The 27977-nt window shown below is 51.7% G+C and overlaps 1 protein-coding gene across 2 annotated transcripts in view; it reads left to right on the forward strand.

The window, feature by feature from the left end:
• The window catches only part of ABCF1 (ATP binding cassette subfamily F member 1), a 370902-nt gene that overhangs the window by 105226 nt on the left and 237699 nt on the right, over positions 1–27977 (forward strand). The window contains exon 11 of one of the 2 annotated variants that reach the window (XM_086920711.1): positions 20032–20121. The exons of the other annotated variant lie outside the window; for it this stretch is intronic. Coding sequence (XP_086776837.1) covers positions 20032–20121 — 90 coding nt within the window. The remainder of the gene's footprint in view (positions 1–20031; positions 20122–27977) is intronic. 2 annotated transcript variants of the gene reach the window in all.

The raw sequence follows: 27977 nt of genomic DNA on the forward strand, positions 1-27977 counted from the left end.
TGCCACCTCAGAAGAAGACGCCTAAGTCTTCAGAGGGTCGTCCAAAAGTCATGACAGTTAAGACTTCTCTTCAGGAAGCCACCTTCAAGAAGCCTGGCCTGGTGTCTTCTGCCTTGCCTGTGACCGCGTCAACAGTAACCATCTCTACGTCGACAGCATCAACCTTCACCACCTTGTCGACAACTACCTCAGCATCGTCGTCGACGGGTAGGTCTATTACCTCAATAATTCCTGTCAAAAAAGCATCGACGACGCCTCGTCGATGAAGTCATCGTCGATGAAGCCATCAACGAAGCCACCGACGTCGACACCAGCGACGACGAAGCAGTCGACGACGAAGCCTTCGCTGAAGCAGTCGACGACAACACCAACGTCGCCGCCGACGAAGAAGCCATTGTCGACGATGCTACCGTCGACGAAGACGACAGAGAAGTCTGCTGTGGCTGACAGCATCCCACCGCTGATGACACACCCCGTCGACGGGTCCGTCGACGGAGGAATCTCCTAAACTGAAGTGTACTTATACACACTTCAGAATGACAACGCGTATGCTGACGCCAGAGTCTACGTCTCCTAGCAAGGTCCAGCCACTGCTACCGGTCCACTTACTGGAGAATGAGGATTCTGATGACGGTGCCTTGTTCCAAACTGCAACAAGTCCTTCACAGCTCAATGTCAAAGTCCAAGAGATTTCAGACTATGTAGACCTTGGTCAGGCAGAAGTGCCATGCCAGGAGGAATATCAACCACCTACTCCTTCACAACCTATGGTGTGCCTCCTGGCCTCGATAGTCACGGACCTCCAATTCCTCATAGCGGATTACAAGCAGCGGTTTTCGCCTACTCCACCTCCTTCGGTGGTGCCTCCAACTCCTGTGACACAAGTTCATCCTCCTCACCCTAGACCACCGCCGTTGGTCATTCGTCAGGATCCTGTGACTTTGCCTCCTCTACCGTCCTCTGATGAAGAGGAGGTGGAAGCAGTAGGAGAAGATGAGTAAGGTCAACAGGAGGAGGGAGAAATGCAGGATGATGAGTGGGATGACTACGTCATTGAACGTCCGGCTTCCCCAGACCAAGCACAGGCGGATTCACCCCCAGAAGATATCGGGGGGGGGGGGGGTTTCATAATGCGGTTGAGAGAGCAGCAGCAAGGTTCAAAATAGAGATGACTGTAGGAGAGTAGGGTCTGCAATCCTATGATCACCCAGATTTTTTGCTTTTGCTTTTGTTTCACTGGTTTACGACTTTCTCTGGCTGTGGGCCTGCTAATCAGACCCACAGCCTAGCTGTTCTCTCACTAAATTACGACATGTACCTTAGGTGCATTTACCAATTGGTACTGGGCCACCTTATCAGACCCTGTAACTCAGGGCATAGGTGTACCCAGGGCCTACCAGGGGCTGAAGCATGTATTATGCCACCCCTGGATGGCCATCTAAATCTGACACAACTGGCTGCACGACAGCTGGGGCAAGGTGGTGTAATCACCCTTTTCTTTAGATATAGTATCCCTATATCTAACCCTAAAAATGGACACACAGATTCCTATCAGTCACTCCTATGGCAGGCCTTGACAATCCTGAAGGCAGAGTGCTTGGAATCGTGTGAAATGGTGCTCTGACAGGAGCTGAGCCCGTTTGCAGCTTGCGGAACCAAGTCCTAATAGCTGTTCCATGATAACGCATACCATATACTCTTAAGTGCATTATAATCCTCGCGGTTAAATGCTATCTCTGGTATTGCTTTATCAAAACATGTCGAGTAAGGTGTCATACGAATTGGAATACTAACCCCTCGCCAATTCTGGCGACGGGGTTAGCATTCCACCCTTCTAGAGGGACACGACATGTATGTAACTGTGAACCCCGGTTAAAGTTAACTGAAGCCTCAGCTCCACAAAATGGATGCTGCCACCAAAGACACGAGTCTGACCTCCTGCTGCTGGGAGTCCTTCCAGCAAGGAGAGCTTGGACAAAGGGTTTCCTGTCAGGGGCGGTGCTAGCACCATCCCAGACAGGGTTTTGTGTATCCTGGGTAGGCAGGGCTTTACAGGAAGGTGACTGCAGAGTGGCACCCCGGTGCTCACTACGCATAGGCCGGCTAGAACCAGTTCCAGGGGCTCACCAGCCCCTGGCCTGGGGAAAGTCCGGCATGGGAGAGGGGTGTAACCACCCCCCTTCCTAGTCCCACCCATAGGCAGGACCTAGTCACCGGGTCAGCCCCTTTTCCTAGTATAAAGTTAGGAGCGGGCCCCCTTCCAAATTTGATCATCTTTGGAATCAAGACACGACGTTCTACGAAGGGACTTCAAGATTTCTTCTTCAAGATTCTCCCATGTGATTAAGGAGTAGTCACCCTGCATCCGCAGGCACCATCTTAAGAACACTGCGGTCTGCTGCAAGTCCTTCCTCCGGAATCCGACTGCCCAGCTCGACGAGAACCGGCTTCCCTGGCACCTCTGACCTCTACAGCTAAGCTGAGAACCGTGGGTGCGACGAGACCTCGAGGGACCGGCCATCTTCAAGACTGCACGACTTCTTTCCAGCACGACCGCCGAGGGATCCTCTGGTGAGTGCTTTGGGGTCCGAGAAGCCCCGACCCTGAGCAGCTCCAGCACCGAAGTTCAGCCTCCCAGCATCTCCACGATCTGCGTGGGGCCCTTCTGCTTTTTTCTGCTCACCGCGTTGTTTGGCTACTAGCCCGCTGGCTTGTGGCCTTCTTAACGACGCCCGACGACATCACCGCTGCTGGTCTGGTTGCTCCAGACTGGCCCTCGCTCCCTTCCAAAAGAGGAGCACCCCGGACCCTCCTGGTCCACTCAAGACGCCATTTTAGGTCCACCGCGTGGGCTTGAATTTGCCAAGGCTTTGTTGCCCAATCCTGGGTCCAGCGACGTCGACAGCATCATCCATCGTGGGACAGCTCGCACCTCCATCCTGGTCGCCGACAACGCCTCCTGGTCCGTCAGATCTGCAGAGCACAGCGTCACCCACTCACCTAGTCGAGATGACTACCGTCCGGTGCCCTCCTGGTGCCACCTGACTACTGGCTAGTAGTCACGAACTTGGTCCCCTCTGCTTTCAGGTGTCATCCATCTTCGATCCAGGCTTGGATCACTCGAACAATCTTCACTGGTCGCCTGCCAGCAACTTCTTTTCTTCAGGCTCCTGGTTCGTCAACGAGGATTCCCGACGTCTTTTGAGACATATGCAGCTGCAGCCCCTGGGCTAGGTAACTTCTGCATTTCGGTGCCCCAGCATAGCCTCACTATCCAAGGGTCCGGATCCACTGTCGTTTTCTTCCTACCAGGTCGGGCTCGCCCGAGAACACTAACTTTGTCTTTACTAGCCTCCATAGACTTTGTCCCGCATCCCGCGTGAGAGTGCACACTCTGCACCCGAGTCCCCTAGGCCTCCTACTAGTAATCTGAAGGGTCAGTAACGTAGTCCTAGCGATTCCAAAGCCTATTAGTCCAGTACTTACCTGCTAGTAATTTCGCATTCCACTTCCATAGTATATGGTTTTCCGTGCCCCTCGGGCATATGTGTAAATTGTGCTAACTTAAGTATTTTCATAAGAGTTTTGTTTTGTGCTTAGTACCCTGTCCTCATAAAGAGTACAGGGCTGTTGTGATTCTAATAAATACTCTGTTTATTTTCATAACACTTGTGTGGTGTCCTTTCACTTGGTGTTCAAGGGGTATATGAGATGGTATAACAGCTGGCTTAACACGCCCTCTAGAGTTTAGCCCGAAGACTGCTCGTATCCACGCTACTAGGATAGCTGGTCTATAAGGTTGACTTACAACCAATCATCAATAAGGGTTGTTGGACTGATACATAGTGATCACTAGAATAGTGAGCACTGCATATCAGGCCACCTTCTCACAATGACCACGCAACCTTAGGATTGCTTTCTATATGATTTTAAAGAGCCTTTCAAGAAGACGGTTCGGTCAATCCCTATTATCGAACACATCTGGGACCAGGGGGTAAAAATAATGAAAAACCCCTCATCCTTACAACCAGTGTCGATCAGGCTTGATAAGAAGTATAAGGCCCCAGACTCAGCTCCGGCATGTCTTATAGGCCATACCAAACCGGACTCCGTTATCACACAGGCCGCTCAGCGGAAATCCAACAACCCATCTGCTGCGCTGACTGCGCCTCCGGATAAGGAAGGCCGTAAACTGGATAACATCGGGAAGAAATTCTCATCGATGTCGGCCCTTACGGTCAGGGCGGCAAACTCGCTAGCGCTTTTAGGGCGTTACAATCGCCAGATGTGGGCGGATGTTCCCCCATATCTAGGCACACTGCCAGAGGAGCAGAAAGAAGAGGTAAAGAAAATCCTCCTGGACGGAGAGCGGTCCGACTCCGAAATGATTGACGAGGTGATGGATATCGCCTCAACAGGATTTCGCCAGCTGGCGGGGGCAGCGGTCCTTAGGCGCCAGGGATGGCTAAAAGCTACATCCTTCCGGCCGGAGGTACAGTCCAAAGTACTGGACATGCCGTTTGACGGAGTGTTGCTATTTGGGGAGCATATTGATGAAATGCTACAGGGTATCAAGAAAGATACGGAGACCGCAAAAGCCTTAGGTACCCTCCTGTACAAAAATACTTCCTTTCAGGGCTCCAGAGGAAGAGGACAGCAGACGAGAGGTGGCTATCAAGGATACAAATCCTCCTACGGTTCGTCCCAGCAATACAAGCCTCAATTCCAACAGAGGCAGCAACAAGGCCAGTCCTCTTACAATAAGTCTTCCTTTCGAGGGAGAGGAGGAAAAAAAGACTCCGCCAGAAGACAATGACTTCTTTCTCCAACAGGCATCCACTTCTTCTCCACATTACGTAGTTGGAGGGAAAATTTGCAACTTCCTCCCCAATTGGCAAAGGATAACGACGGATCGTTGGGTTCTCCAGCTGGTTCGGTTCGGCCATACTTTGGAGTTCGTGGAAACTCCTCCTTCGAACCCCCCAGGTCCCATGCAGCGCAAGAATCTGCATCTCCTTCAAGCGGAACTCTCACTAATGCTCAAGAACAGAGCCGTAGAAAGAGTTCCCAGAGGTCAGAGGGGGAAAGGATTCTATTCCCGGTTCTTCCTAATATGAAAAAAGGAGAAGAAATGGAGACCTATATTGGATTTAAGGAACCTCAACAGATACCTCAAGAAACAATCGTTCCGTATGGTATCCATTCAGGAGGTGTTACAGCTACTCAATTCCAAAGATTTCATGGTGTCCTTAGACCTCCAGGACGCCTATTTTCACATACTCATTCACAAAAGTCACCGACAATACCTGAGGTTTGTCGTGGCGGGCAGACACTACCAATTCAGAGTGTTGCCATTTGGCCTGAAGTCAGCACCACGCATTTTTACAAAATGCCGATCTCCAGTGGCAGCGTACCTTCGCCAGCACCATCACCAGGTATTCCCTTACTTGGACGATTGGCTCATCAAGTCTCCTACTCTAGAAGGCGTAAGCGGATCTTCCAACGCCTGTCTTCAGCTCTTCGAGAGCCTGGGGCTTACGCTCAACCAGGAAAAGTCAGTATTGCAGTCCTCTCAATGCCTCACTTTCCTGGGAGCAACTCTAGACCCGTATCAGGAGATGGCTTTCCCATCAGAAGAGCGTCAGGTCAAACTGAGGTCTCTGGCAGCCCACATTCAGGTCAAAAAGACCATCAAGGGGGGGCGTGGCTACGCGGGCGACGATGGTGGACGCAGCTTGTTAGAGCTCCCACCGGCCCGTTCTTTATCCGACATATTATCCTGGCTTCTGGACCTGATTCGTTGCCCACACCAGCGGTGAGCGTAGCGGAGGGCAGGAGGTGTTGTCCGGTGCACTTTTCGGTGCTCCCGGACCTTTTGCAGTGTCGATTGCGGCAGCGGCAGTCTGCGGCCTTGTCCCCGAGGGAGAGCCGGGACCTAGAGTTTGGCGCCTCCCGGTCGGAGGGTCTCCGCGCCAGCCGGCTGGGCCTTCACTTCTTCTGGGCCGGCGGGCCCCCCCTTGACGGCGGAACAGAGAGCTGCTTGGCGGACTCACCGGCAGTGGTGGGTGCACTGCCCTGGTGTACGGGGACAGCTGGAGGGCACCGCAGCCTACATCGGGGCCGAGAGACCGGGTCCTCGATTTTCGAGGCTGACAGCCGCAAATACAGAAGCAGTGCGGAGGCGGAGGGGCCGGCTGGAGCAGCTGGAGAGACGGTGCCCAGAAGTTTGGTGTGCTCCCTTTGCCTCGATCCTGAGTGGACCCGGTGGTGGCGCCTGGCGGGACGATATTCTGGTTGGTGACTCTGGTTGGCAGGGAGGTGCGCCGGCGGCCGGCCCAGGAGAGACCGGTGAGTGCCCGAGACCTTTGGCCGACAGGGCAGGGGGACTCCCCGGCTTGATACTGGTGGTGACTTGCTGAGTGGACTGGAGTGGCCCCACGAGACACCCCGCTTGTGGCTGGAGCAAAAGTGGGGTAAAGCAGAGCGGAGCCTGGGTCCGGCTGAAACGCCGCGGTGCACCAATACCTTCGAGACCGCCTCGTGGAGCCCGACCCCCCCCCCCCCCCCCCCCCCACCCCGGCAGCGGACGGCGATTGAGGACTTGTGGGCCCGGAGATCCTCCTATGGTGTGCTCTTGCCTCCATTCAGGGGTACGGGGGTAGGCTCCGAGTCTAGCCACAACTGTTCGGACATTGGTGGGACCCAGGGGTGCTGTGGTCATGACCAGGGGTGGGGGCGGCAGCGGGTCCGCTAAGCAAGGGACCCTGGATAAGTTTACGGGGCCGAGTGGAGCGTCGGGTGCCTCGGGCGGAGGCCACGGGTCGGGCCCTGACAACACAGCACTGATGGCGGCGATTACCCAGTCCAGGGACATGCTGGACGCCAAGATCGGGGCGGTAGGCGCGGATGTGACCCTCCTGCGTCAGGACCTGCGGAACGCTGTGGTGCGCATTACCGAGGCCGAATCCAGGATATCGGTGGTGGACGACGACGTCGTGACCCTGAAGCGGAAAATGGCGGCGATGGAAAATGTCCAGAGAGGCCTTGCGCTCTGCGTGGAAGATGCGGAAGGGCAGGCGCGCAGAAACAACCTACGCTTCGTGGGCTTTCCGGAAGGTTGCGAGAAGGGAAACATGGAACTGTTCTTGTCCCAATGGTTGGAGTCCTGGCTTCCCCCCGATGTACTGTCACAATGCTTTGTGATTGAGCGTGCACATAGGGCCCTGACGCAGAAACCGCCGACGGGGGAGCGGCCCAGACCGGTGATTGCAAGGATTCTAAACTTCCACGACAGGGACACTATCCTACGGGAGGCAAGGACTCTCTTCTATTTGAAAATCAGAAGATAATGATCTTTCCGGATTACACCAGGATCGTGCAGCAACAACGCCACTCGTTCATCGCAGCCAAGGCAAAAATGCGTGGTCTGAAGATCCAATACTCCCTCCTGTATCCGGCCCGCCTGCGGGTAATATTCCAGTCGCGAACTCACTTCTTTTACACTCCGGAGGACGTCTTTAAATGGACTGATGAGACAGTAAGGGTCCGGCCGCACGCTCAGCCGGGGCTGAACCCGGGCCACTCGAGGGGCCCCTCGCCGGAGCGGGAGGATCCAGCCGCCAAGAGCAGAAGAAATAGAAGGTCAAGGTCGCGAAAACGCTCCCCTTCACGTGGTGGGAAGCGAGATGGCGCGCCCACAGACTCGGACCACTCTGGCAAGGACGGTGGTACCTCAGGGGATTGAAATTGCTCGTGATGATTACAGGCTCCCGCTGGGAGAAGGTTTTCCTAAGTTTGTTTAGACTGCGGCTTACTACTAGACTGTGTGATTGCTGCTTGCTATACTTTGTCAGTCTTGGGACGGTGTGGGGGACGGGGGGGGGGTTCAGATAGCTCTTCTATGAGGGCTTTGCCTCCTACTTAAGTGGGAGATGCTAGGGGGGGAGTCGGTTAGCTGGGTGGGTAGTTTGGACTGTTGGGGGAGAGGTTCTTGGGGATCCATTGGAGTGGGTGGCCGCTGACCTCCCATTGGGGGTTAGAGCGCTCCTGCACCGCAACAGGTACTTCAATGTTGTTGAGGTATAGGGGAGGGGGGGGTCGGTTTGCTGGGAGTTGGGGTTGGGTTTCGGGGTTTGGTGGTTTGGGGGTTGGGGGAGGGGGGATACACGATGTTTGGGTCCACAGGGGCAACATGTTCACACACGATGGTTCACCAGGTTCGCCTCTTGTCATATGAGCAATTGCGCTCTCCTATGCCCGGGCGGCTGCGCCCATTTGCATTAAATGGCGGTTAGGGGTCCTGCCTTGGAGCTCCCCAGAGCTACGTTGAAAATTGTGAGTTGGAACGTGAGGGGCATGCTCGATAACATCAAACGAGGGGCTGTACTGCGACAGGGGAAAAGGGAAAAGGCTGACGTCCTCCTGCTACAAGAAACTCATCTCCTAGGTACGAAGACTTTGAGTCTGCAGCGTTATGGGTATCGCCAGGTATACCATGCAGGTTTTGCCCGGGGGTCCCGGGGGGGTGGCGGTCTTGGTCCACCGAAGGGTTTCCTATACCCATTCCTCACAGTGGATAGATGCCCAGGGCAGGTACGTCTTCGTCAAAGGAATGATTGGTGAGGAACAAGTGGTGTTTGGTAGTGTGTATGCTCCCCCCCCTTGCAATGGTCTTTAGTGGAGAAGCTGTTTGCGATCTGGGCCGAGGTGCCGGACGTCTTGTCGGTGATAGGCGGCGACTGGAATGATGGAATGGATGGATCTGCGGATCGCTTCAGGCCTGATGGCGGACAGCTAGTGGCTGCCCCTACGAAACTGAGTGATCTGGTCAGGGGTATGGGATGGATGGATGCCTGGCGCTGCCAACACCCACACAGTAAGGAATTCACTTACGTGTCGGCGGTACATCGCTCCTTCTCGCGGCTGGACTATCTGTTTGTCCCGCGCGCCGTCATCGGTAGGGTGGCGTCGACCGCTATTCTGCCCAGGCGGCTTTCAGACCATTCCCCCGTCACGATTGATATCCTCCTTGACAGGCGGCGACAGCCGTTTCGATGGCGCCTCTCTACCTGGCATCTGCAACGAGATGATTACCAATCCCATATGCGTGAAGCCATAGCTCACTACTGGGAAGAGAATGAGGGGCCGGACTCAGATGCGGTGACTCTATGGGAGGCCATGAAGCCAGAGGAGTAGACATAGCCTGGTGTGCGAGGGCCCGTAGGACTCGGAAGGAAGACCTGGAGAAGGCGGAAGACCGCGTCCGTACTCTGGAAGTGCGGTCTACGGAGACTGGGGCAGAGGAGAATACGCGGCGGCTCCTGCAGGCGCAGAATGATGCTGCTTCTATTTTGCTTGAGGAGTCGCGCCATGTATGGCTTGCCACGCAGAGTAGAATATACCAGTGGGGGGATAAATCCAGCTCTATGCTGTACAGGCTGTGCCAGGGCGCGTTCCAGGCTCAGACACTGCCGGCGCTGATGGATGAGGCTGGGACCCCTATCACTGACCCTGGGACCATGGCTGCCAGCTTTGCGAACTACTATGAGACGCAATACGCCCCCAGTGACTCCCTTTCGGCGGCAGATGTGGACAAATTTCTGGCAGATCTCCCGCCGCGGGGGATCTCCGACGAGGAGCGTGATGATCTAGAGCTCCCTCTGTCCGCGGAGGAACTGGGCAAAGCATTGGGCGAGCTGAATGCCGGGAAGGCCCCTGGGCCGAACGGCTTCCCGTGCGAGTTTCTACGGAAATACCACCTTCAGTCAGGACCCCATTTCAAGAAGGCGTTGGATGCTGCAAGGGAGCGAGGTAGGCTGCCGTTGGATTGGAGACATGCCGAGATAGTGGTGTTCTGCAAGCCGGGGAGACCGCCGGATAGACACGAATCATACCGCCCTATCTCTCTCCTAAATATAGAGGCGAAGGTTCTGGCGAGGGCACTTGCCAATCGTCTCCTGCCCCTCATTGCCACTCTCGTCCATCCGGACCAGGCTGGTTTCATGCCCCACAGGGCCACTAGGCACAACATCAGGCGGGCCCAAGTGGCTCTGGAGATGATGAAAGCCACTGGCACCCAGGCGGCGCTCCTATTGGCTGACATTGATAGGGCCTTCGATTCGCTGAGCTGGACATACCTACTGGCACTTCTGCCTCGCTTGAATCTTGGCCCTCACTTCCTCTCGTATGTGCGACTGCTCTATACAGACCTGACGGCGTCCGTGCGGGTGGCGGGTGCGATTTCCGACGCCTTTCCCATCGGGCGGGGCACCCGGCAGGGCTGCCCGCTCTCGCCATACCCGTTTGCTCTCGCAATGGAACCCCTTGCGGCATGAGTGCGAATTGATGCACAGATGAGGGGGTTTGAGTGGGAGGCTGGGCCGTTGGACCGCATCTCGCTGTACGCGGACGACGTACTGTTTTTTCTTACAGACCTCAACAGGTCAGGTCCCAGAATTTTTGAGATCATGAGTGTTTGGTGAGGTGTCTGGGCTGAATCTCAATGTGAGGAAGTCAGTTTTGTGGACCCTGGGCAGCGGGGTAGCTCCCGGTGCCTGGGCATCGGCTCTACAAATCGCGACGGGAGGCCTTAAGTACCTAGGGGTGTTCCTGACTGACATCCCTGGGGTATCGTGGGAGCGTAATATTGTTCCGGTTTGGGACAGAGTCCGATCGGACATGAAGACGTGGTCCCATATGCCCTTGAATCTATATGGCCGATCGGCCATCTTTAAGATGGTCGCCCTCCCGCGCCTGCTCTACCAACTACAGAACCACCCATATCCTATCTTGACACAATGGTTCCGCCAGGTCAATTCGGCCCTGGGCCGCTTCCTCTGGGCTGGGGGGGCAGTGCGTGTGGCCCTTCGCACCTGCTTCCTGTCTACATACTGCGGTGGCCTGGCGTCTTCGGACATTCTATCCTACTACCAGCCGTCCCATCTCTTGATACTTCATGAATGGTGGTATGGGGATCGGGGCGACCCGGCGTATGCTCTGGAGAGGTATTTAATGGAACCCGACACCCTGCACACACTTCTCTACTCAGCCGGGAAAAGGAAAAAGCTCCCGGTGGTTACGCAAACTGTCTTTCAGGTCTGGCGTTGGGCGCTTGGTCGTATGGGGTGGTGGAATAGGCTGACTGGGGAGACCCCGCTGTGGCAGAATGGCCGCCTGCCGGCCTTGTCAACCCTATCGGGGTTTCGAGGCTGGGACTCGATAGGAATCTCGGCGTTGGGACACGTTATGAAGGTCACGACCCTTAAGTCCTTCCAGGAGTTGAGGGACGAGTTCGAAATGCCGAGTACCCAGTTCTTCAAATACCTGCAGTTTTGCCATGCTATCTCCCCCGCTTTGGAGGGGTTGGACTCCCTACCAGAGTTCAGTCCCATAGAGGCAAAACTGTTCATGGGTGAGTTGATGGAGAAGAAGATATCATGCATATACCAATCCCTAGTCACACACTGTGCGTCCTCCTTGGATGGCCTACGGTCTAAATGGGAGAGAGATGTGGGTGAGATTGATGAGGAAGGGTGGAGGGAGGCTCTTGTGGCCCCGAGGGAGGCGGCTGTCGCCGTGCGGCTGCGCTTTATCCAATTTAAGTACCTACACAGGGCATATTACACGAGAGAGAGGCTGTGGCGGGCTGGACTGATTGCATCCCCTGACTGTCTGAGGTGTGGTAGGGAGATGGGCACGTTTTTGCATACGGTGTGGACATGTGGGGCTATAGCCTGATATTGGAAGCGTGTTTGGGACTGCTTGGATGAGGTCCTGGGCTGGCAGCTCCCGCGCACGTCGCAGCTGGGTCTTCTGCATGTCTTGGAGCAGGTGGGCGGCAACATCTATAAGAGGCATCTCTTGCTCCTAGGCCTTACTCTTGCTAAGCGGGATGTGGCCCGTGCCTGGAAAGATCCGGGGGCGCCCCCGATTGGGGTCTGGAAACGGGGCATGGACTATTGCATGGGACTGGAACGCCCCGTGTTTGAGGCCCGTGGCTGCCCTAGAAAACATTATAAAATCTGGAAGAGGTGGGCAGAATATAGGGGGCTGTGGCTGGAGCCGCCGCAGCAGCAGGATACACTAGTGGATCAATTGCCATGAGTACCGGGGCAAGAGTGAGAGTGCATCAACATCTCTGTACAGCTTATGATGTTTTAGATTCTGGTGACCATCGTGAACTGGGTGGGGGTGGGGACCGGGTGGGGGGATGTTGTGGGGTTGAAGGGGGGGATCCGGGAGGTTAATGTCATTTGTCTTATCCAGCTTTTTATGCTGACTGCTGCAACTGTGATTCTTGATTATTTGCTTACAGCCTATCCAGTGTCTGGAGGGCTGTGAATGTTTCCGCAATCCATATTTGAAATGTCAATAAAATCTGGTTTTGAAAAAAAAAAGACCATCAAGGTGCGACTCTTCAAGTCATTACTGGGAATGATGTCCTCCAATATCCTCCTAATACCACACTACCGCCTCTGTATGCGTCCCCTACAGGAGGCGTTATCCTCTCAGTGGATCCAGTGTACGGGATCCTTCGACGATCTTATCAAGATCACTCCGTCCATGGTGAAGGCCCTGCACTGGTGGCTTCAAACACAAAACCTAAACCAGGCCTTCCATTCCTACTTCCAATCTCCCCACAAGTGATGACAACGGATGCATCATTGGAAGGATGGGGTGCGTTCCTGCAGGAACTTCAAATTCACGGTCAGTGGTCGCTGGCAGAAAAACAGCTCCACATCAACCTGCTAGAGCTGAGTGCAGTATACCTGGCACTTCGAGCATTCCTGCCCCGGATCTGGAACTCCCCAGTGCTTGTGAGGACGGACAACACCACCACAATGCACTATTTAAACAAGCAAGGGGGAACTCGATCCATGACATTATCTCAAAAATCACAGCGAATTTGGAAGTGGCTACTCCAACACATTTCGCTGAGAGCAGAGTATGTCCCCGGAGCAGACAACACCCTGGCGGACTCACTAAGCAGGCAACGCTCCATCTGTCACGAGTGGGAGCTCGACCAACATGCTCTCGACGCAGTGTTCTCCCGATGGGGCAGACCTCAACTGCATCTCTTTGCGACGAAGATCAACGCAAAATGCCAACATTATGCAAGCTGGCTACCCCAGAAAGGATCTCTCAGGGATGCATTTTCGATGGCATGGTGCCTACGCTTTTCCTCCATTTCCCCTGATCCCCAGGAAACTGAAGCGGAGCGTTGCACACTGATCCTGGTCGCCCCAGCGTGGCCGTGCCAACACTGGTTTACAGAACTCCACCTTCTATCGCTGGCATCTCCTCACTATGAACCAGGGGCAAGTCCAGCATCCAGATCCGACATCTCTTAGATTATCGGCTTGGCTCCTGAGTTCAGAGAGTTCCAGGACTTAGATATTCCTGAGGACTGCAGAGTTGTCTTAGCCCGAGCCCGGGCTTACAGTACCGACAAGACGTATTCCCTTAAGTGGAAGAGATTCTGTCTGTGGTGTAAAGCTAACAAACTGCACCCATTCTCGTCATCTCCGGCACAACTTCTGCCTTACCTGCTTCACCTGGCCAACTCGGGATTGGCCCATGCCTCAATCAAAGTCCACCTGGCAGCCATATCTCGGTTCAGGCGCTCTTCCTCTGGAATTTCCCTATGGTCCAATAGACTGGTCAAGCAGTTTCTGAAAGGCTTATTCAGGACTTATCCTCCAGTGAGACCTTTACCACCTACATGGCAACTCAATGTTGTCTTGGCTCAGTTGATGAAACACCCCTTTGAGCCAATGCATAAAGCAGATCTCAAATACTTGTCATGGAAGACAGCTCTTTTGCTGGCTCTCACGTCAGTAAGGAGAGTGAGTGAACTGCAGGCTTTCTCTATTCAAGACCAGTTTCTTCAGTTCAAACAGGACAGGGTCATTGTAGGAGAGTAGGGTCTGCAATCCTATGATCACCCAGATTTTTTGCTTTTGTTTCACTGGTTTACGACTTTCTCTGGCTGTGAGCCTGCCAATCAGACCCACAGCCTAGCTGTTCTCTCACTAAATTGACATGTGTACCTTAGGTGCATTATCCAATTGGTACTGGGACACCTTATCAGACCCTGTAACTCAGGGCATAGGTGTACCCAGGGCCTACCATGGGCTGAAGCATGTATTATGCCACCCCTGGATGGCCATCTAAATCTGACACAACTGGCTGCATGACAGCTGGGGCAAGGTGGTGTAATCACCCTTTGCTTTAGATATAGGATACCTATATCTAACCCTAAAATAGACACACAGATTCCTATCAGTCACTCCTATGGCAGGCCTTGACAATCCTGAAGGCAGAGTGCTTGGAATCGTGTGAAATGGTGCTCTGGCATGAGCTGAGCCCGTTTGCAGCTTGCGGAACCAAGTCCTAATAGCTGTTCCATGATAACGCATACCATATACTCTGAAGTGCATTATAATCCTCGCGGTTAAATGCTATCTTTGGTATTGCTTTATCAAAACATGTCGAGTAAGGTGTCATACGAATTGGAATACTAACCCCTCGCCAATTCTGGCGACGGGGTTAGCATTCCACCCTTCTAGAGGGACACGACATGTATGTAACTGTGAACCCCGGTTAAAGTTAACTGAAGCCTCAGCTCCACAAAATGGATGCTGCCACCACAGACACGAGTCTGACCTCCTGCTGCTGGAAGTCCTTCCAGCGAGGAGAGCCTGGACAAAGGGTTTCCTGTCAGGGGCGGTGCTAGCACCATCCCAGACAGGGTTTTGTGTATCCTGGGTAGGCAGGGCTTTACAGGAAGGTGACTGCTGAGTGGCACCCCGGTGCTCACTACGCATCTGCCGGCTAGAACCAGTTCCAGGGGCACACCAGCCCCTTGCCTGGGGAAAGTCCGGCATGGGAGAGGGGTGTAACCACCCCCCTTCCTGGTCCCACCCCTAGGGCAGGACCTAGTCGCTAACCCACCCCTTTCTTTAGGATAAAGGCAGGAGCGGGGACCCTTCCAAATTAGATCATCTTTGGAATCAAGACACGACTTTCTACGAAAGGACTTCAAGATTTCTTCTTCAAGATTCTCCCTTGTGACTAAGGAGTAGTCACCCTGCATCCGCAGGCACCATCTTAAGAAACACTGCGGTCTGCTGCAAGTCCTTCCTCCGGAATCCGACTGCCCAGCTCGACGAGAACCGGCTTCCCTGGCACCTCTGACCTCTACCCACCTCTACAGCAAAGCTGAGAACCGTGGGTGCGACGAGACCTCGAGGGACCGGCCATCTTCAAGACTGCACGACTTCTTTCCAGCACGACCGCCGAGGGATCCTCTGGTGAGTGCTTTAGGGTCCGAGAAGCCCCGACCCTGAGCAGCTCCAGCACCGAAGTTCAGCCTCCCAGCATCTCCACGATCTGCGTGGGGCCCTTCTGCTTTTTGCTGCTCACCGCGTTGTTTGGCTACTAGCCCGCTGGCTTGTGGCCTTCTTAACGACGCCCGACGACTTCACTGCTGCTGGTCTGGTTGCTCCAGACTGGCCCTTGCTCCCTTCCAAAAGAGGAGCACCCCGGACCCTCCTGGTCCACTCCAGACGCCATTTTGAGTCCACCGCGTGGGCTTGAATTAGCCAAGACTTGTTGCCCCAATCCTGGGTTCAGCGACGTCGACAGCTTCATCCATCGTGGGACAGCTCGCTCCTCCATCCTGGTCGCCGACAACGCCTCCTGGTCCGTGAGATCTGCAGAGCACAGCGTCGCCCACTCACCTAGTCGAGGTGACTACCATCCGGTGCCCTCCTGGTGCCACCTGACTACTGGCTAGTAGTCACGAACTTGGTCCCCTCTGCTTTCAGGTGTCATCCATCTTCGATCCAGGCTTGGATCAACTCGAACTATCTTCACTGGTCGCCTGCCAGCAACTTCTTTCTTCAGGCTCCTGGTCCGTCAACGAGGATTCCCGACGTCTTTTGAGATATATGCAGCTGCAGCCCCTGGGCTAGGTAACTTCGGCATTTCAGTGCCCCAGCATAGCCTCACTATCCAAGGGTCAGGATCCACTTTCGTTTTCCTCCTACCAGGTCGGGTTCGCCCGAGAACACTAACTTTGTGAAATCTAGCTACCATAGACTTTGTCCCGCATCCCGCGTGAGAGTGCACACTCTGCACCCGAGTCCCCTAGGCCTCCTACTAGTAATCTGAAGGTTCAGTAACGTAGTCCTAGCGATTCCAAAGCCTATTAGTCCAGTACTTACCTGCTAGTAATTTCGCATTCCATTTCCATAGTATATGGTTTGACGTGCCCCTCGGGCACTTGTGTAAATTGTGCTAACTTAAGTATTTTCGTAAGAGTTTTGTTTTGTGCTTAGTACCCTGTCCTCATAAAGAGTACAGGGCTGTTGTGATTCTAATAAATACACTGTTTATTTTCATAACACTTGTGTGGTGTCCTTTCACTTGGTGTTCAAGGGGTATATGTGATGGTATAACAGCTGGCTTAACACGCCCTCTAGAGTTTAGCCCGAAGACTGCTCGTATCCACGCTACTAGGATAGCTGGTCTATAAGGTTGACTTACAACCAATCATCAATAAGGGTTGTTGGACTGATATGCAGTGCTCACTATTCTAGTGAACACTGCATATCAGGCCACCTTCTCACAGTCATTCAACGGACTAACCCCAAATTCATACCAAAGGTTCCGTCTGCTTTTCATCTAAACAAACCTATTGTCCTGAGATCTTTCTTCCCGAATCCATCTTCAGCAGCGGAGAGATCTCTACATTCCTTAGATCTGAAAAGATGTCTAAAATTCTACATTTATAGAACGGAACAATTTCGCAAGTCCAACCAATTGTTTATTGCCTTCAGCAGGCCCAGGAAGGGCCTACCACTGTCAAAGCAGAGCATTTCAAGATGGATCTCTGCGGCCATTGCCTTCTTCCATCAGCAGGCGGGACATCCTCTGCCCTCCAAAGTTCGGGCTCATTCCCCTAGAGCGGTTTCCACCTCCATGGCGCTCTTTTCTGGGGTGCCCATTGTCGACATTTGCAGAGAGGCGACATGGAAGACACCACATACGTTCACCAAGCACTACTGCTTGGATTCAGAACGTATGAAGGATGCAGACGTGGGTCAGGCGGTGCTCCGTCATCTATTACATTAGAGGTGAGCCTTCTTCCTTTCACCTATTTGCCCATTTCTTATCCTGCTACTGTTTGCAGTTTATTGTGTTGCACTATTGATAAGTTATTATCAAGTGTCTTACATGCTATATTATGCGAAATGTGCTGCCTATTGCTTGCTACTCTGATTCAGGCATGTGAATCTATGAAAGATACCCATAATACTGGATAAGAAATGCGTTACTTACCTGTAACTGCAGTTATCCAGTATTGGTATCTTTCATAGATTCACATGCAACCCTACCACCTCCCTTGGAAGGGCTCACCTTAGTTGTCTCAGTAGGTACTACTTGGCACTGTGCTTACGAAAATCTGAGGGACTAGGGCTCTTTCCAGGAAGGTTCTAGAGGGTGGTAGTAGCTGATTGGCTCCTGGCCACAGTTTGGTCCTTTTTTTACAAAAGGACTTGGATAGTTACTAATGTGAGGCCTCTGGCCTATTAGTATGTATATGTCTATATGACATTACTGTTATTATATACCGGTGAGTCCCACCCAGACGACTGGGAATGATTCAGGCATATGAATCTATGAAAGATACCAATACTGGATAACTGCAGTTACAGGTAAGTAACGCATTTCTTATCCCCGGAGCACAGAGTAGAAAATGGTGAGGCCTGTCTGTCGTTTCGATCGAAATCTTGCAGGTTTCCACCCAACTAATTTGAAAAAGAAATGAACATAAGTTACGAAGCCCTAAGGATAGGCCTGGTCACCAAAAGTTAAAAATAATCTGAGGATGGCAGCCACGCTTTGGATCTTCAGGGTCCCGTCCGATGTCATGGGAAGGTGTAGACCACGCGCTATACTGATGGACACCCGAAAAGCAAAACAGACTTTACCAATCCAACTGCTAGGTGGCGGAATACTGCACAGCATGTCTCTTCATACTGCAGAACTACTCCGCCACTTAAGCAACCATTTAGTTTCTCTGCACATTTTTTTCTCCTCCTTGATAAGTCCTTTCTCCCCCTCCACCCTTTCTTCCCCTGTTAACTGGCTCATTATTTGCCTTCTCTATTTCTTCCTGACAATACTCCTTAACATGGCACTGGGGAATGACTTGTGTTTTGGAGACGTTCATTTTATTTGTAAGGGTCCCTCTCCCTTCTCAATGGGTCCTTCATCACCATCTCTCTTGTGCTCTCAGGAGTTTAGGTTTGTTTAGACCCAAAAATCTTTACAAAAACAAAATAAAATAAAGCAACTTATTCTAGAGACAGTAAAGTAAGCAAGTAAAGTGATCTGTTTGGAGTTTGAGCAACTCCACACCGGAGGCTTGTGTTGTGGCTGCTGTGTACTAGAGCCACTGGCAGCACGAAGAAAGGCGTTCCGTGTCTTTTGATGCCAGCCATCAGTTGTCCCTGCTGCTCTGACCAATAATAACTTGAAAAGTTGGGAACTAAGTTGGAGCGTTCCCACATGTTCTATACGTACAGTCTTAATCCGGAGAGTGAAATATTAAGGAATGGTCTCGCCATTTGTTTTAAGTAACAATATTGTTTCTCAGTCTCTTGCCTCCTGTTCAATAAAATGACCATGGTCCTACCTCTGTAGGTCGGTTCTTCAACCAAGTTCCTTATCTCAGTGGGTACCTGGGGGAGTAGTTTTCTGCACAGTTTAGCAGGTTATACCCACCAAAATCTTCGATGCATCCCTGTGGGAAACTAGATTTTTGTTGCAGTACCCAACACAACACCCATTTTGCCTGGTAATTGATACAACTTTTTTTTAAAACATTTTTTATTTCGTTTTTTAAATAAAACAAAACATTAAACAAAGCATGAATACACAATACACATTGCATAGCATTCCACCTTGGCCATGTAGGGCAATTATAGAACAGAATGTCTATCGCAATTGAATATGCAAGTAGACTTGAGCGGCCTGGGCGCAAAGAAAAATCAGAAGCACTGTTAGTTCTCATGGTTACACATACTTGGAACAAACAGAACATCTCTCAAGGCTCTTCCCCCGGTCCTTCGAGCGACAGAACTTCATAGAAAGCCCCTGTCCACTATTGAGTTATTGATCTATCACATAAAGAGCCAGCTCCCTGCAATCCCTAGAATATATAAATCCAAAGCTGGAGGCAGGACCGCCTCCTCTGTGGTACCTAAATTGTGGAATGTGCTTCGGACTATCTGCGGAACATGTCCTCCGATGCTATGTCAACACCCATCTAAAAACTCATCTTTTACAAGAATTGTGAATTTTATCTCTGCGTCTTTTAGAATGGAATGGCTAGTCGTTCCTCTTTCTTGTACAAGCAACTAGCGCGGGAGCTCTTGGTGCAGCAGCTGTTTGCACTTCATACATTTCCCCCTTTCATTCACTCATAGCTGGGCCAGTTGCACCCTGAAGCTGGGTGTTTAGCTTATCTGCAAGAGTCTGTTGTTGCTGTTCGTAGCTGCGAATGAGTGTTGCATTGTTGATGCCAGTGTTTGCAGATCGTAGCACAGGTTTGAGTTTAAGTATCAGAAGGTGAGCCGAGCACTCGCTGAGAAACCTGCAGGAGTCCAATATACATTCCAGCCGAACTCACAAAGCGTTTCGCACTTCAGAGAATGCTGAATTGAATACCGTAATGAATAACCTTGTGCTGGGTGATTTCATTTTAGTCTAAAAATAAAACTATAAAACAGAAGTGTCTGTTGTATAAACTTCACATTGTCGAACATGTTAGTGCAGCAGATGCTCTTCAGAACTCACGATGTATTTGGCTGTCCGCTATGAGGCATGTGAGGAGCAAGGGAAGCAGAGCACAGAGTAGAGCGCAGGCTGCTGACTGCAGTAGATGGGAGCTCGAGGAGGGTCGTGGTGACTAGGCACTGCAGGACTTGGCCGACGCCTCTTCATTTCTCCTTCTCGTTACAGAAACCTGTGAATAAGCCAGTGGAGTCTCCAGATTCGGAGGATGAAAGTGAAGCAAAGAAGAGCAAAGGACAAAAGAAGACGACTGCTCCGGTAACGAGGGGCATGGAGTGTTGAGAACAAGACTCGGGGCATGTGATTAGAGGTGCACAAAGAGTGGGTGGTGGAGATGCTGTGAATGAAGCATAGAATACTTCATTGCGAGCTACAATTATGCAGCACATGTGGAGTGAGGAATCTCTTTGCATCCTGGCCGGTCAGATTGTATTGGAAGTTTCCTGTTTGAGTGCTGTTGTTACTTGTGTCCTCTGGGCCAGGGCTTTGGGCATTAATGCATTGCATTTTTTTTTTACCCCCTTTGAGTGCTTAATTTTCTAAATGTAAAGGTGAGCAGTCTGTGGTGTAGCTGGTTAGGTTAGAAGCCCAGTAAATAACCAGAAGTAAAAGTGATTGTGTGGTCAAAGTAACTACTTCCCTCAATACATCTTTATAAGCAGGTAAAATGCAGTAATTAAAATTGAATTCTCCATCATGGGACGCTTCTCTGTGATAAAACACCAGAGTAATACACACATCTGCCAAATCCCACAACACCTTTGAACAAACCAAGGTAGAGCGCAGCCTCTGTGACATGGCAGCATCTCCTGCCTCCTGTATCTCTTCCGCCTCCTTTTACATCCTTTCTAAAACCTGATAAACTGTCCACCTGCGCCGTACCCAACTGCTGGGATTCCATATCTTACACAGTATTCTTGGGGGATTCATATATAAACTGTCATCACAGTATAGTATATTTCTTGTATTTGACTACTTATTTACTTTGGTTATGTATTTTGAATAACTCTATAAAACATTTGAAGTAAGACGTTTGGCATGGGAAAAGGTGAGCAGCCCGTAGATGAGACTCCAGCCTAGAAATGAATGGCATCCCACCTTATCCTCGTTCTCGACACGAACTGTGCTGCTGGCGCCCCAGCAGGGCTTCTTGAGTTGGCTGCTACCTTCCCATTTCCCTCCGTTTCAGAATTATTTCGTCTTTGACCTCTGTTGTTGTCAAATGTCCTTCAGTCGCAGGGAATGCTCATTTTAATCGAGAGGTTCCTACTTGACCCTGAATAGCTCATTATGAAAAGATTGCAGGCCTTCCAGATCCCAGTCTCCAGGCTTGCAGCCTTGAACCACTTCAGTAGCCATCACTGGAGCGCATGAGATGCTACTTGAGCCTCATCCTCATACTTTGTGTTTGGCCTACACTCTCGGGAAGCTTGCTTGGGTTGTGTACTGCAAACGAAAGTGTGTTTATCCAATAAGAAAGCTCAAAATGCCACCTAGAGCACTCTCAAGCGTCTTCTGAGGCACCATTACTGATTTGATGTTGCATTTCAACTATATTAGATGTGTTGTATGATTTGCAATTGGCGGATATGGCTTCCTTTGCCCTTGCAGCACGTTGGTGCCATTTTGGCAAAAGGGTTTGCATCTGTAGAGCATGTACTGTGTATTGGAGCCCAAATGCAAACTACATTTCACATGCATCCGTGGAAGTTGTGTTCTGTTGAAATGGCAGTGGCCAATTTAAAGTTTTTCCATACAAGTTTCCTCGTGGTTCACAGCGTTCTCGCTAGGCCATCAAGATGCTTGGTTGCTGATGCCAAGACCTTACTAGCAGAACTTGTGAAAACCTTGGAGATTGTTTCTTTCCCTTGTGAAAGTGTCTAAAAGTTAAAGCTGAATACAGAAGCAAGTTCTAAGGATCTAACTAGTTTGAAAGGAGCTTGAAGAAATCTAGGATTTTTGTTGCATGTTTTTGCATGAAGAAACCCAAAGTATCTGCTTCACCTAAAAAGAGTCTAGAAATAGTTAAAGTGCGTATTTTGTTTTAAAGGTAATAGTGGTGTTAAGGCAAACAATTTCTAGTAGTATGAATAGGCTTTCCTGTTTTCAGTTTCTATTTTTGGTAAATTCTGGTGGGATTTTTTTCAGTGTTTTTTACTGATTTCAATACCTTAAAAAATCAGTGGTCATCAGTGGTTACACATTTTCATGCCATTGAAAACAGACAGTGTTTTTCCGGTGTTTATGAAACGATTAGCTGTTATTATTGCTTGCTTTCTGCACTGATAGTGCATGGTATATAGACAGTGTACATACAGGGTATATGAGGTCCATTTGTACAAATTAAACTTATGGTAGTACAGCATACAACACTTTATCAATGAGTCTTTGGTCACTCACGCTCGCTCTTTTCTTCCCATGTAAACTTTTATCTGTGAAAAGGCCCTCTCAAGATTGGCACTTGAGACAGGCAATGCCAAAACAGCCAGTACACAATTTGCTAACTCTGGCCACTGACATAGCTTTCCATGCCAATACTGTTGCACCTGAAGATTGTGATTCTCGGGGACAGATTCTGCAACATAGACATTGAACGTTGTGCGTATGCTCTCAGTCATTGAAGCTGTCAAAAATTAAGCAGTACTTTTCAAAATCCCCCTTTACGGAACGGATCTAGAACTTGTGCAAATTACTACAGTGAGGCTTCATTTATTTCAAATGCCATGGTTGGTGAAAGGACATTTCTGTGCATCATTGCAGGCCATTTCTCGTGCATTGTAAAAACAAATTCCTGTATTGCTCCTCAACATTTCTTTGCTTACCAAGTGGCAAGCATTTTAACATGGACATGTTGCAGTGCCAAACTCATTAAACGTGTTGCCCAGCCTACTCTCAAGGAGATGTTTCACATCTACACCAATTATGCTGCGCACTTTTCAGACAAGAGTGTTTTCAGACTCTACATTTTTGATGATGTCCACTATGGCAGTAATGTTTTCCTGTAAAAAAATGACCATGGTCCTACCTCTGTAGGTTTGTTCTTCAGGCAAGTTCCTTATCTCAGTGGGTAAAGTGTACTTTTTTCACATCACTATCAATATGCGGCCGAAGAGTCTCACATTTCTTGCCTTTGGCATCATCACTAAGCAAACATCTGTAAACAGTTGCCACATGGATAATATAGCATTCATGGTCTCTAGGAATGAGAATCACCGGCTACATCACACAGTTGGATGACTAGAATGGGCTACAAAGTCAATAGCGTTCTTCATTAACTCTGAAAATTGTAAAGATGCTTTCAGCATAACATCTAGCAAGGATCTCTTACAGGGAAGCACTTCACCTCAGATATACATTTTTATCTGAAAGAAACACGTTAGTTAGATTCCTTACCTTAGAATAACCCCCAGGCGTCAGACTGGATCCGGAAATTGTTCGTCGGCAGTACCCTTGCTCGTCAGTAGGCGTCGTCTGCGGCTCTGCATCTGTTGTCCTGATTGCCGGGATGTTGTCAGAGTACTTAAGACGCCGCCCTCGCGCTCTGACGTCAGTACTTCTTTTGTCCGCGCCAGCAAGCGCAGATCCGGGAAGAGCGTACCCTTAGTCACTTTTTGACTAACTCTTGGACTTTTTTGGTCTATCTTTTTCGAGTCGACATCGACTCCTGGTGCCGATAGGTATGCCCGGTTTCAAGCAGTGTGACGCTTGTCACCGACTGTCGGTTACCGACCTCGACCGCTGGTGTCTCTACTGTCTAAGGGCCGACCATGATGACAAGTCGTGCCCCAACTGCCGGGGCTTGACGTTGAAGGCTAGGCGGGAGTGTTCCCGTGAGCTACTCGAGATCCGGCAGTTGGCTCCGCACCGCTCGATGTCCCAGTCGAGGAGGAGGTCGAGGGACCAGTCGCGGAGCCGGAGGCCTCACCATTCGTCAGGATCGAAGTCCTTGCACTCTGGTAAGTCAAGGCATGGGAAGAAGAACCATCGTTCTTCGACCTCCCCTTGCCGGTCGCACGACACAGGCTCAATGCGACTTTGGAGCAGATTCGAGACTTCCTTGTGGCCATGAGGACTCTTATCGCAGTCGGGCCCTGCCGGTGCGCCTTCGGACCCCGCGGGTCTGACTGGGGGTCACAGCTCTGTATTGCAGGTGGCTTCGGCCCCGGCGCCGCGGGCAACTTCGATCCTGGCGTCGCAGGACCCTATGTGATCCAGGCCTGGATCTCGGTCAATGCCGGTTGACCTCACGACTCGCTGCCCTGACCCCCACTGAGCCGCCTCCGGCGCCATCCTCCGGCGACCCCGGCTCTGGTTTCAGCCCCGGCCTGGGCTCGGCGCCGTCTCCGGCGCGGACCGGTGAATTGTTCACCTATGCCCCGGCTCCGTCATTTCTGCCTGTTTATCAGGACACGAATGAAGGGGAGGACTGAGAGGGGTCTGAGGACACTCTGGCACAGCAGTGCCAGTTAAGTCAAGACTGGGCCGATGAGCTAGGGGAGGCCAGTGGTCTTGACACTTCACCTGACACTGGCTTTCTCTCTCCTCCTTCCGTGGCTACGGAGAAGGGAGCTACTTATGCTGCGCAAGGCGGCCAAGGCCTTGAGCGCCCTGCAGCGGCCGTGAGGACTACCCTCCTCACCGAGGTGCTTCAACCGTCAGTAAGCTCTTCGGAGCCACTGCTGCAGTTCGATGAGGCCCTTACTGACGTTCTGATGGGCACTTGGTCCAAGCCCACCACAGTCCCTCCTGTGGATTGGAATGTGGCCCGGCGCCACCGCCCTGCTCCGGGCGACCCCTGCTTGCTGTCCACCCACCCCACCCCTGGGAGTCTGGTTATCCATGCCTCCACGTCCCAGACAGCCTTCCTGACTTGGCAAGAAACTGTTTTCCTCCCTTGGTCTCGGCTTGTGAAGCATTAATACTGCATGCCTTTTGGACCGGTACACCCACTCTCTGTGGGATACGTTGGCGGACGTGCTGCCCCAGTGCCCGGAGGAGGCCAGGGCACGGCTTGCTTAAGCTCTTGCTGAGGGGCAGGATGCAGCACAGTATTCCATCCGATGTGGACGTGACACCACAGACTCGCTGGGTAGAGCAATGGTAACGACAGTGGTGATTCGTCGTCACGCCTGGCTGAGATCCATAAACTTCTCAGGGTATGTCCAGAGCACTCTCATGGACATGCCTTTTGATGGCCGTGGTCTTTTTGATGACAAAGCGGATAGTGCGCTGGAGCGCTTTAAAGACCCCAGGGCTATGGCCAAGTCCTTGGGGCTGTTGGCCCACCGCCAACAAACTTCTGCTTTTCGCTCCTTTCATGGCCACGGAAAGGGGCCCACCGCATGTCCGCATGTTCGTTGATTCTGCAGCCACAGGCTGCAGAACCAACCACATCACGGTCGCGAACGTGCGTTCGCCGTGGCGGATTAGGGGGTCAGAGAGCCGGTCAGTCCACATCCGCAGCCTCAAAGCCTTCCTAGTCTGAGCTCCCACACCAGTGGGAGGCAGAGTTCGCCATCACCTGCTCCACTGGCGTACCATCACTTCGGACAGGTGGGTGCAGCAAATCGTACCAAGGGGCGACTCCTTCCCCTTCGAGGCGACCCCTCCAGCCACACCACCGCATGTCGGGGGATCGCATGCAACTTCTGCGGGAGAAAGTTACGGCCCTCTTGGCCAAGGGGGCCATAGAGTGCGTTCCTGGCCCAGAAGTGGGACGGGGTTGTTACTCCCGCTACTTTCTGGTTCCCAAGAAGGGCAAAGGGGACCTACGCCCTATCTTGGACCTCAGGAGCGTCAACGGCTTCCTCCGGAAACAGAAGTTAAAGATGCTGACGTTAGCTCAGGTTTTGGCTGCCCTGGAGACTGATGGTTGCGTTGGACCTGCAGGACGCTTATTTCCACATTCCCGTCCTGCCGGCCAACCGGCGTTACATATGGTTCACGCTGGGCCATGAGCACTTTCAGTTTACCGTGCTCCCCTTTGGCCTCACCAGTGCCCCGCGGGTGTTCACGAAAGTGATGGCGGTGGGCGCAGCTTATCTGCGCAGATCAGGGGTTCCAGTCTTCCCCTATCTCGACGACTGGTTGTTGAAGGCGGGCTCACCCCAAGCAGACGTCTCCCACCTCCAGACAATGGCCGACCTCCTGCACTCGCTGGGGTTCTCCATCAACGTGCCCCAGTCAAACCGAGTCCCTCCCAAATGCTCCTCTTCGTCGGAGCAGTTCTGGACTCGGCGCAGTTTTGGGTTTATCCTCCCGAGCAGCGCGTTCGGGGTATTCAGGCTCTGATTCCTATCTTTCAGCCTTTATCCCGAGTTTCGGTTGACCCTACGGCTACTGGGGCTGATGGCCTCCTGCATCCTATTAGTGCATCATGCCAGGTGGCGGATACGGGCTCTGCAGTGGGACCTGAAGTTCTAGTGGGCACAACATCAGGGCAACCTGTCCGACCACTTCCTGATCTCAGAGGGCACTGCGGGACAAATGCAGTGGTGGCTCACAAACCGCAATTGGGTCAGTGGCAGATCCCTCTCCCTTCCCCAACCGAAGCTCACAGTGCTGACTGATGCGTCCCTCCTGGGATGGGGGGTAACTTGGGAGAGGCGGAGATCAGAGGCCTCTGGTGTCTGGCGGAGTCCCGGCTCCATATCAACCTTCTGGAGCTGCGGGCGATCTGACTTGCACTGAAGGTATTCCTTCACTATGTTCGGGGAAGTGTAGGGCAGGTGTTCAGGGACAACACCACTGCCATGTGCTATTGCAACAAACAGGGTGGGGTGGGGTCGTGGACCCGATGTGAGGAGGCTCTGCGCCTCTGGACATGGCTGGAACATCAGGGCATCAACCGGGTGGTTCAACACCTGGCAGGTTCCCTGAACGCCAGGGCGGACGAACTCGGCCGCCGGTGCATGATGGATCACGAGTGGTGTCTGAACTCTGACGTGGCACAAGGTCTCTTTGAGCAGTGGGGAGAGCCTTGGTTAGATCTGTTCCCCACCAAAGAGAACGTGCAATGTCATCAGTTCTGTGCGTTGGAATTTCCAAGGCGACACTCGCTCGGAGACGCTTTTCGTCGCGAGTGGAGTTGCGGTCTGTTGTAGGCCTTTCCGCCTGTACCACTTGTGAGAAGTTGGCCTGATATATAGTGTTCACTATTCTAGTGAGCACTTTGTATCAGTCCAAACAACCCTTATGGTGATTGGTTGTAAGTCAACCTTATAGACCAGCTATCCTAGTAGCGTGGATACGAGCAGTCTTCGGGCTAAACTCTAGAGGGCGTGTTAAGCCAGCTGTTATACCATCACATATACCCCTTGAACACCAAGTGAAAGGACACCACACAAGTGTTATGAAAATAAACAGTGTATTTATTAGAATCACAACAGCCCTGTACTCTTTATGAGGACAGGGTACTAAGCACACAACAAAACTCTTACGAAAATACTTCAAGTGCACAATCTACACAAATGCCCGAGGAGCACGAAGAACCATATACTCTAAAAGTGGAATGCGAAATTACTAGCAGGTAAGTACTATACTAATAGGCTTTGGAATCGCTAGGACTACGTTACTGAACCTTCAGATTACTAGTAGGAGGCCTAGGGGACTCGGGTGCAGAGTGTGCACTCTCACGCGGGATGCGGGGCAAAGTCTATGGTAGCTAGATTTTACAAAGTTAGTGTTCTCGGGCGAACCCGACTAGGTAGATCGAAAACGACAGTGGATCCTTGTGAGAAGGTGGCCTGATATGCAGTGGTCACTATTCTAGTGCCCACTATGTATCAGTCCAGCAACCCTTATTGATGATTGGTTGTAAGTCAACCTTATAGACCAGCTATCCTAGTAGCATGGATACGAGCAGTCTAAGGCTAAAGACTCGAGAGGGCGTGTTAAGCCAGCTGTTTACCACACATATACCCCTTGAATACCCAGTGAAAGGACACCACACAAGTGTTATGAAAATAAACAGTTATTTATTAAAGATCACAACAGCCCTGTACTCTTTATGAGGACAGGGTACTAAGCACAAACCAAAACTCTTACAAAAATACTTAAGTTAGCACAGTATATACAAATGCCCGAGGGGCACGGAAAACCATATACTCTAAAAG

This window comes from Lissotriton vulgaris, chromosome 5 (genome assembly GCF_964263255.1).
Source record: "Lissotriton vulgaris chromosome 5, aLisVul1.2, whole genome shotgun sequence".
In the NCBI taxonomy this organism is placed as follows: Eukaryota; Metazoa; Chordata; class Amphibia; order Caudata; family Salamandridae; genus Lissotriton; species Lissotriton vulgaris.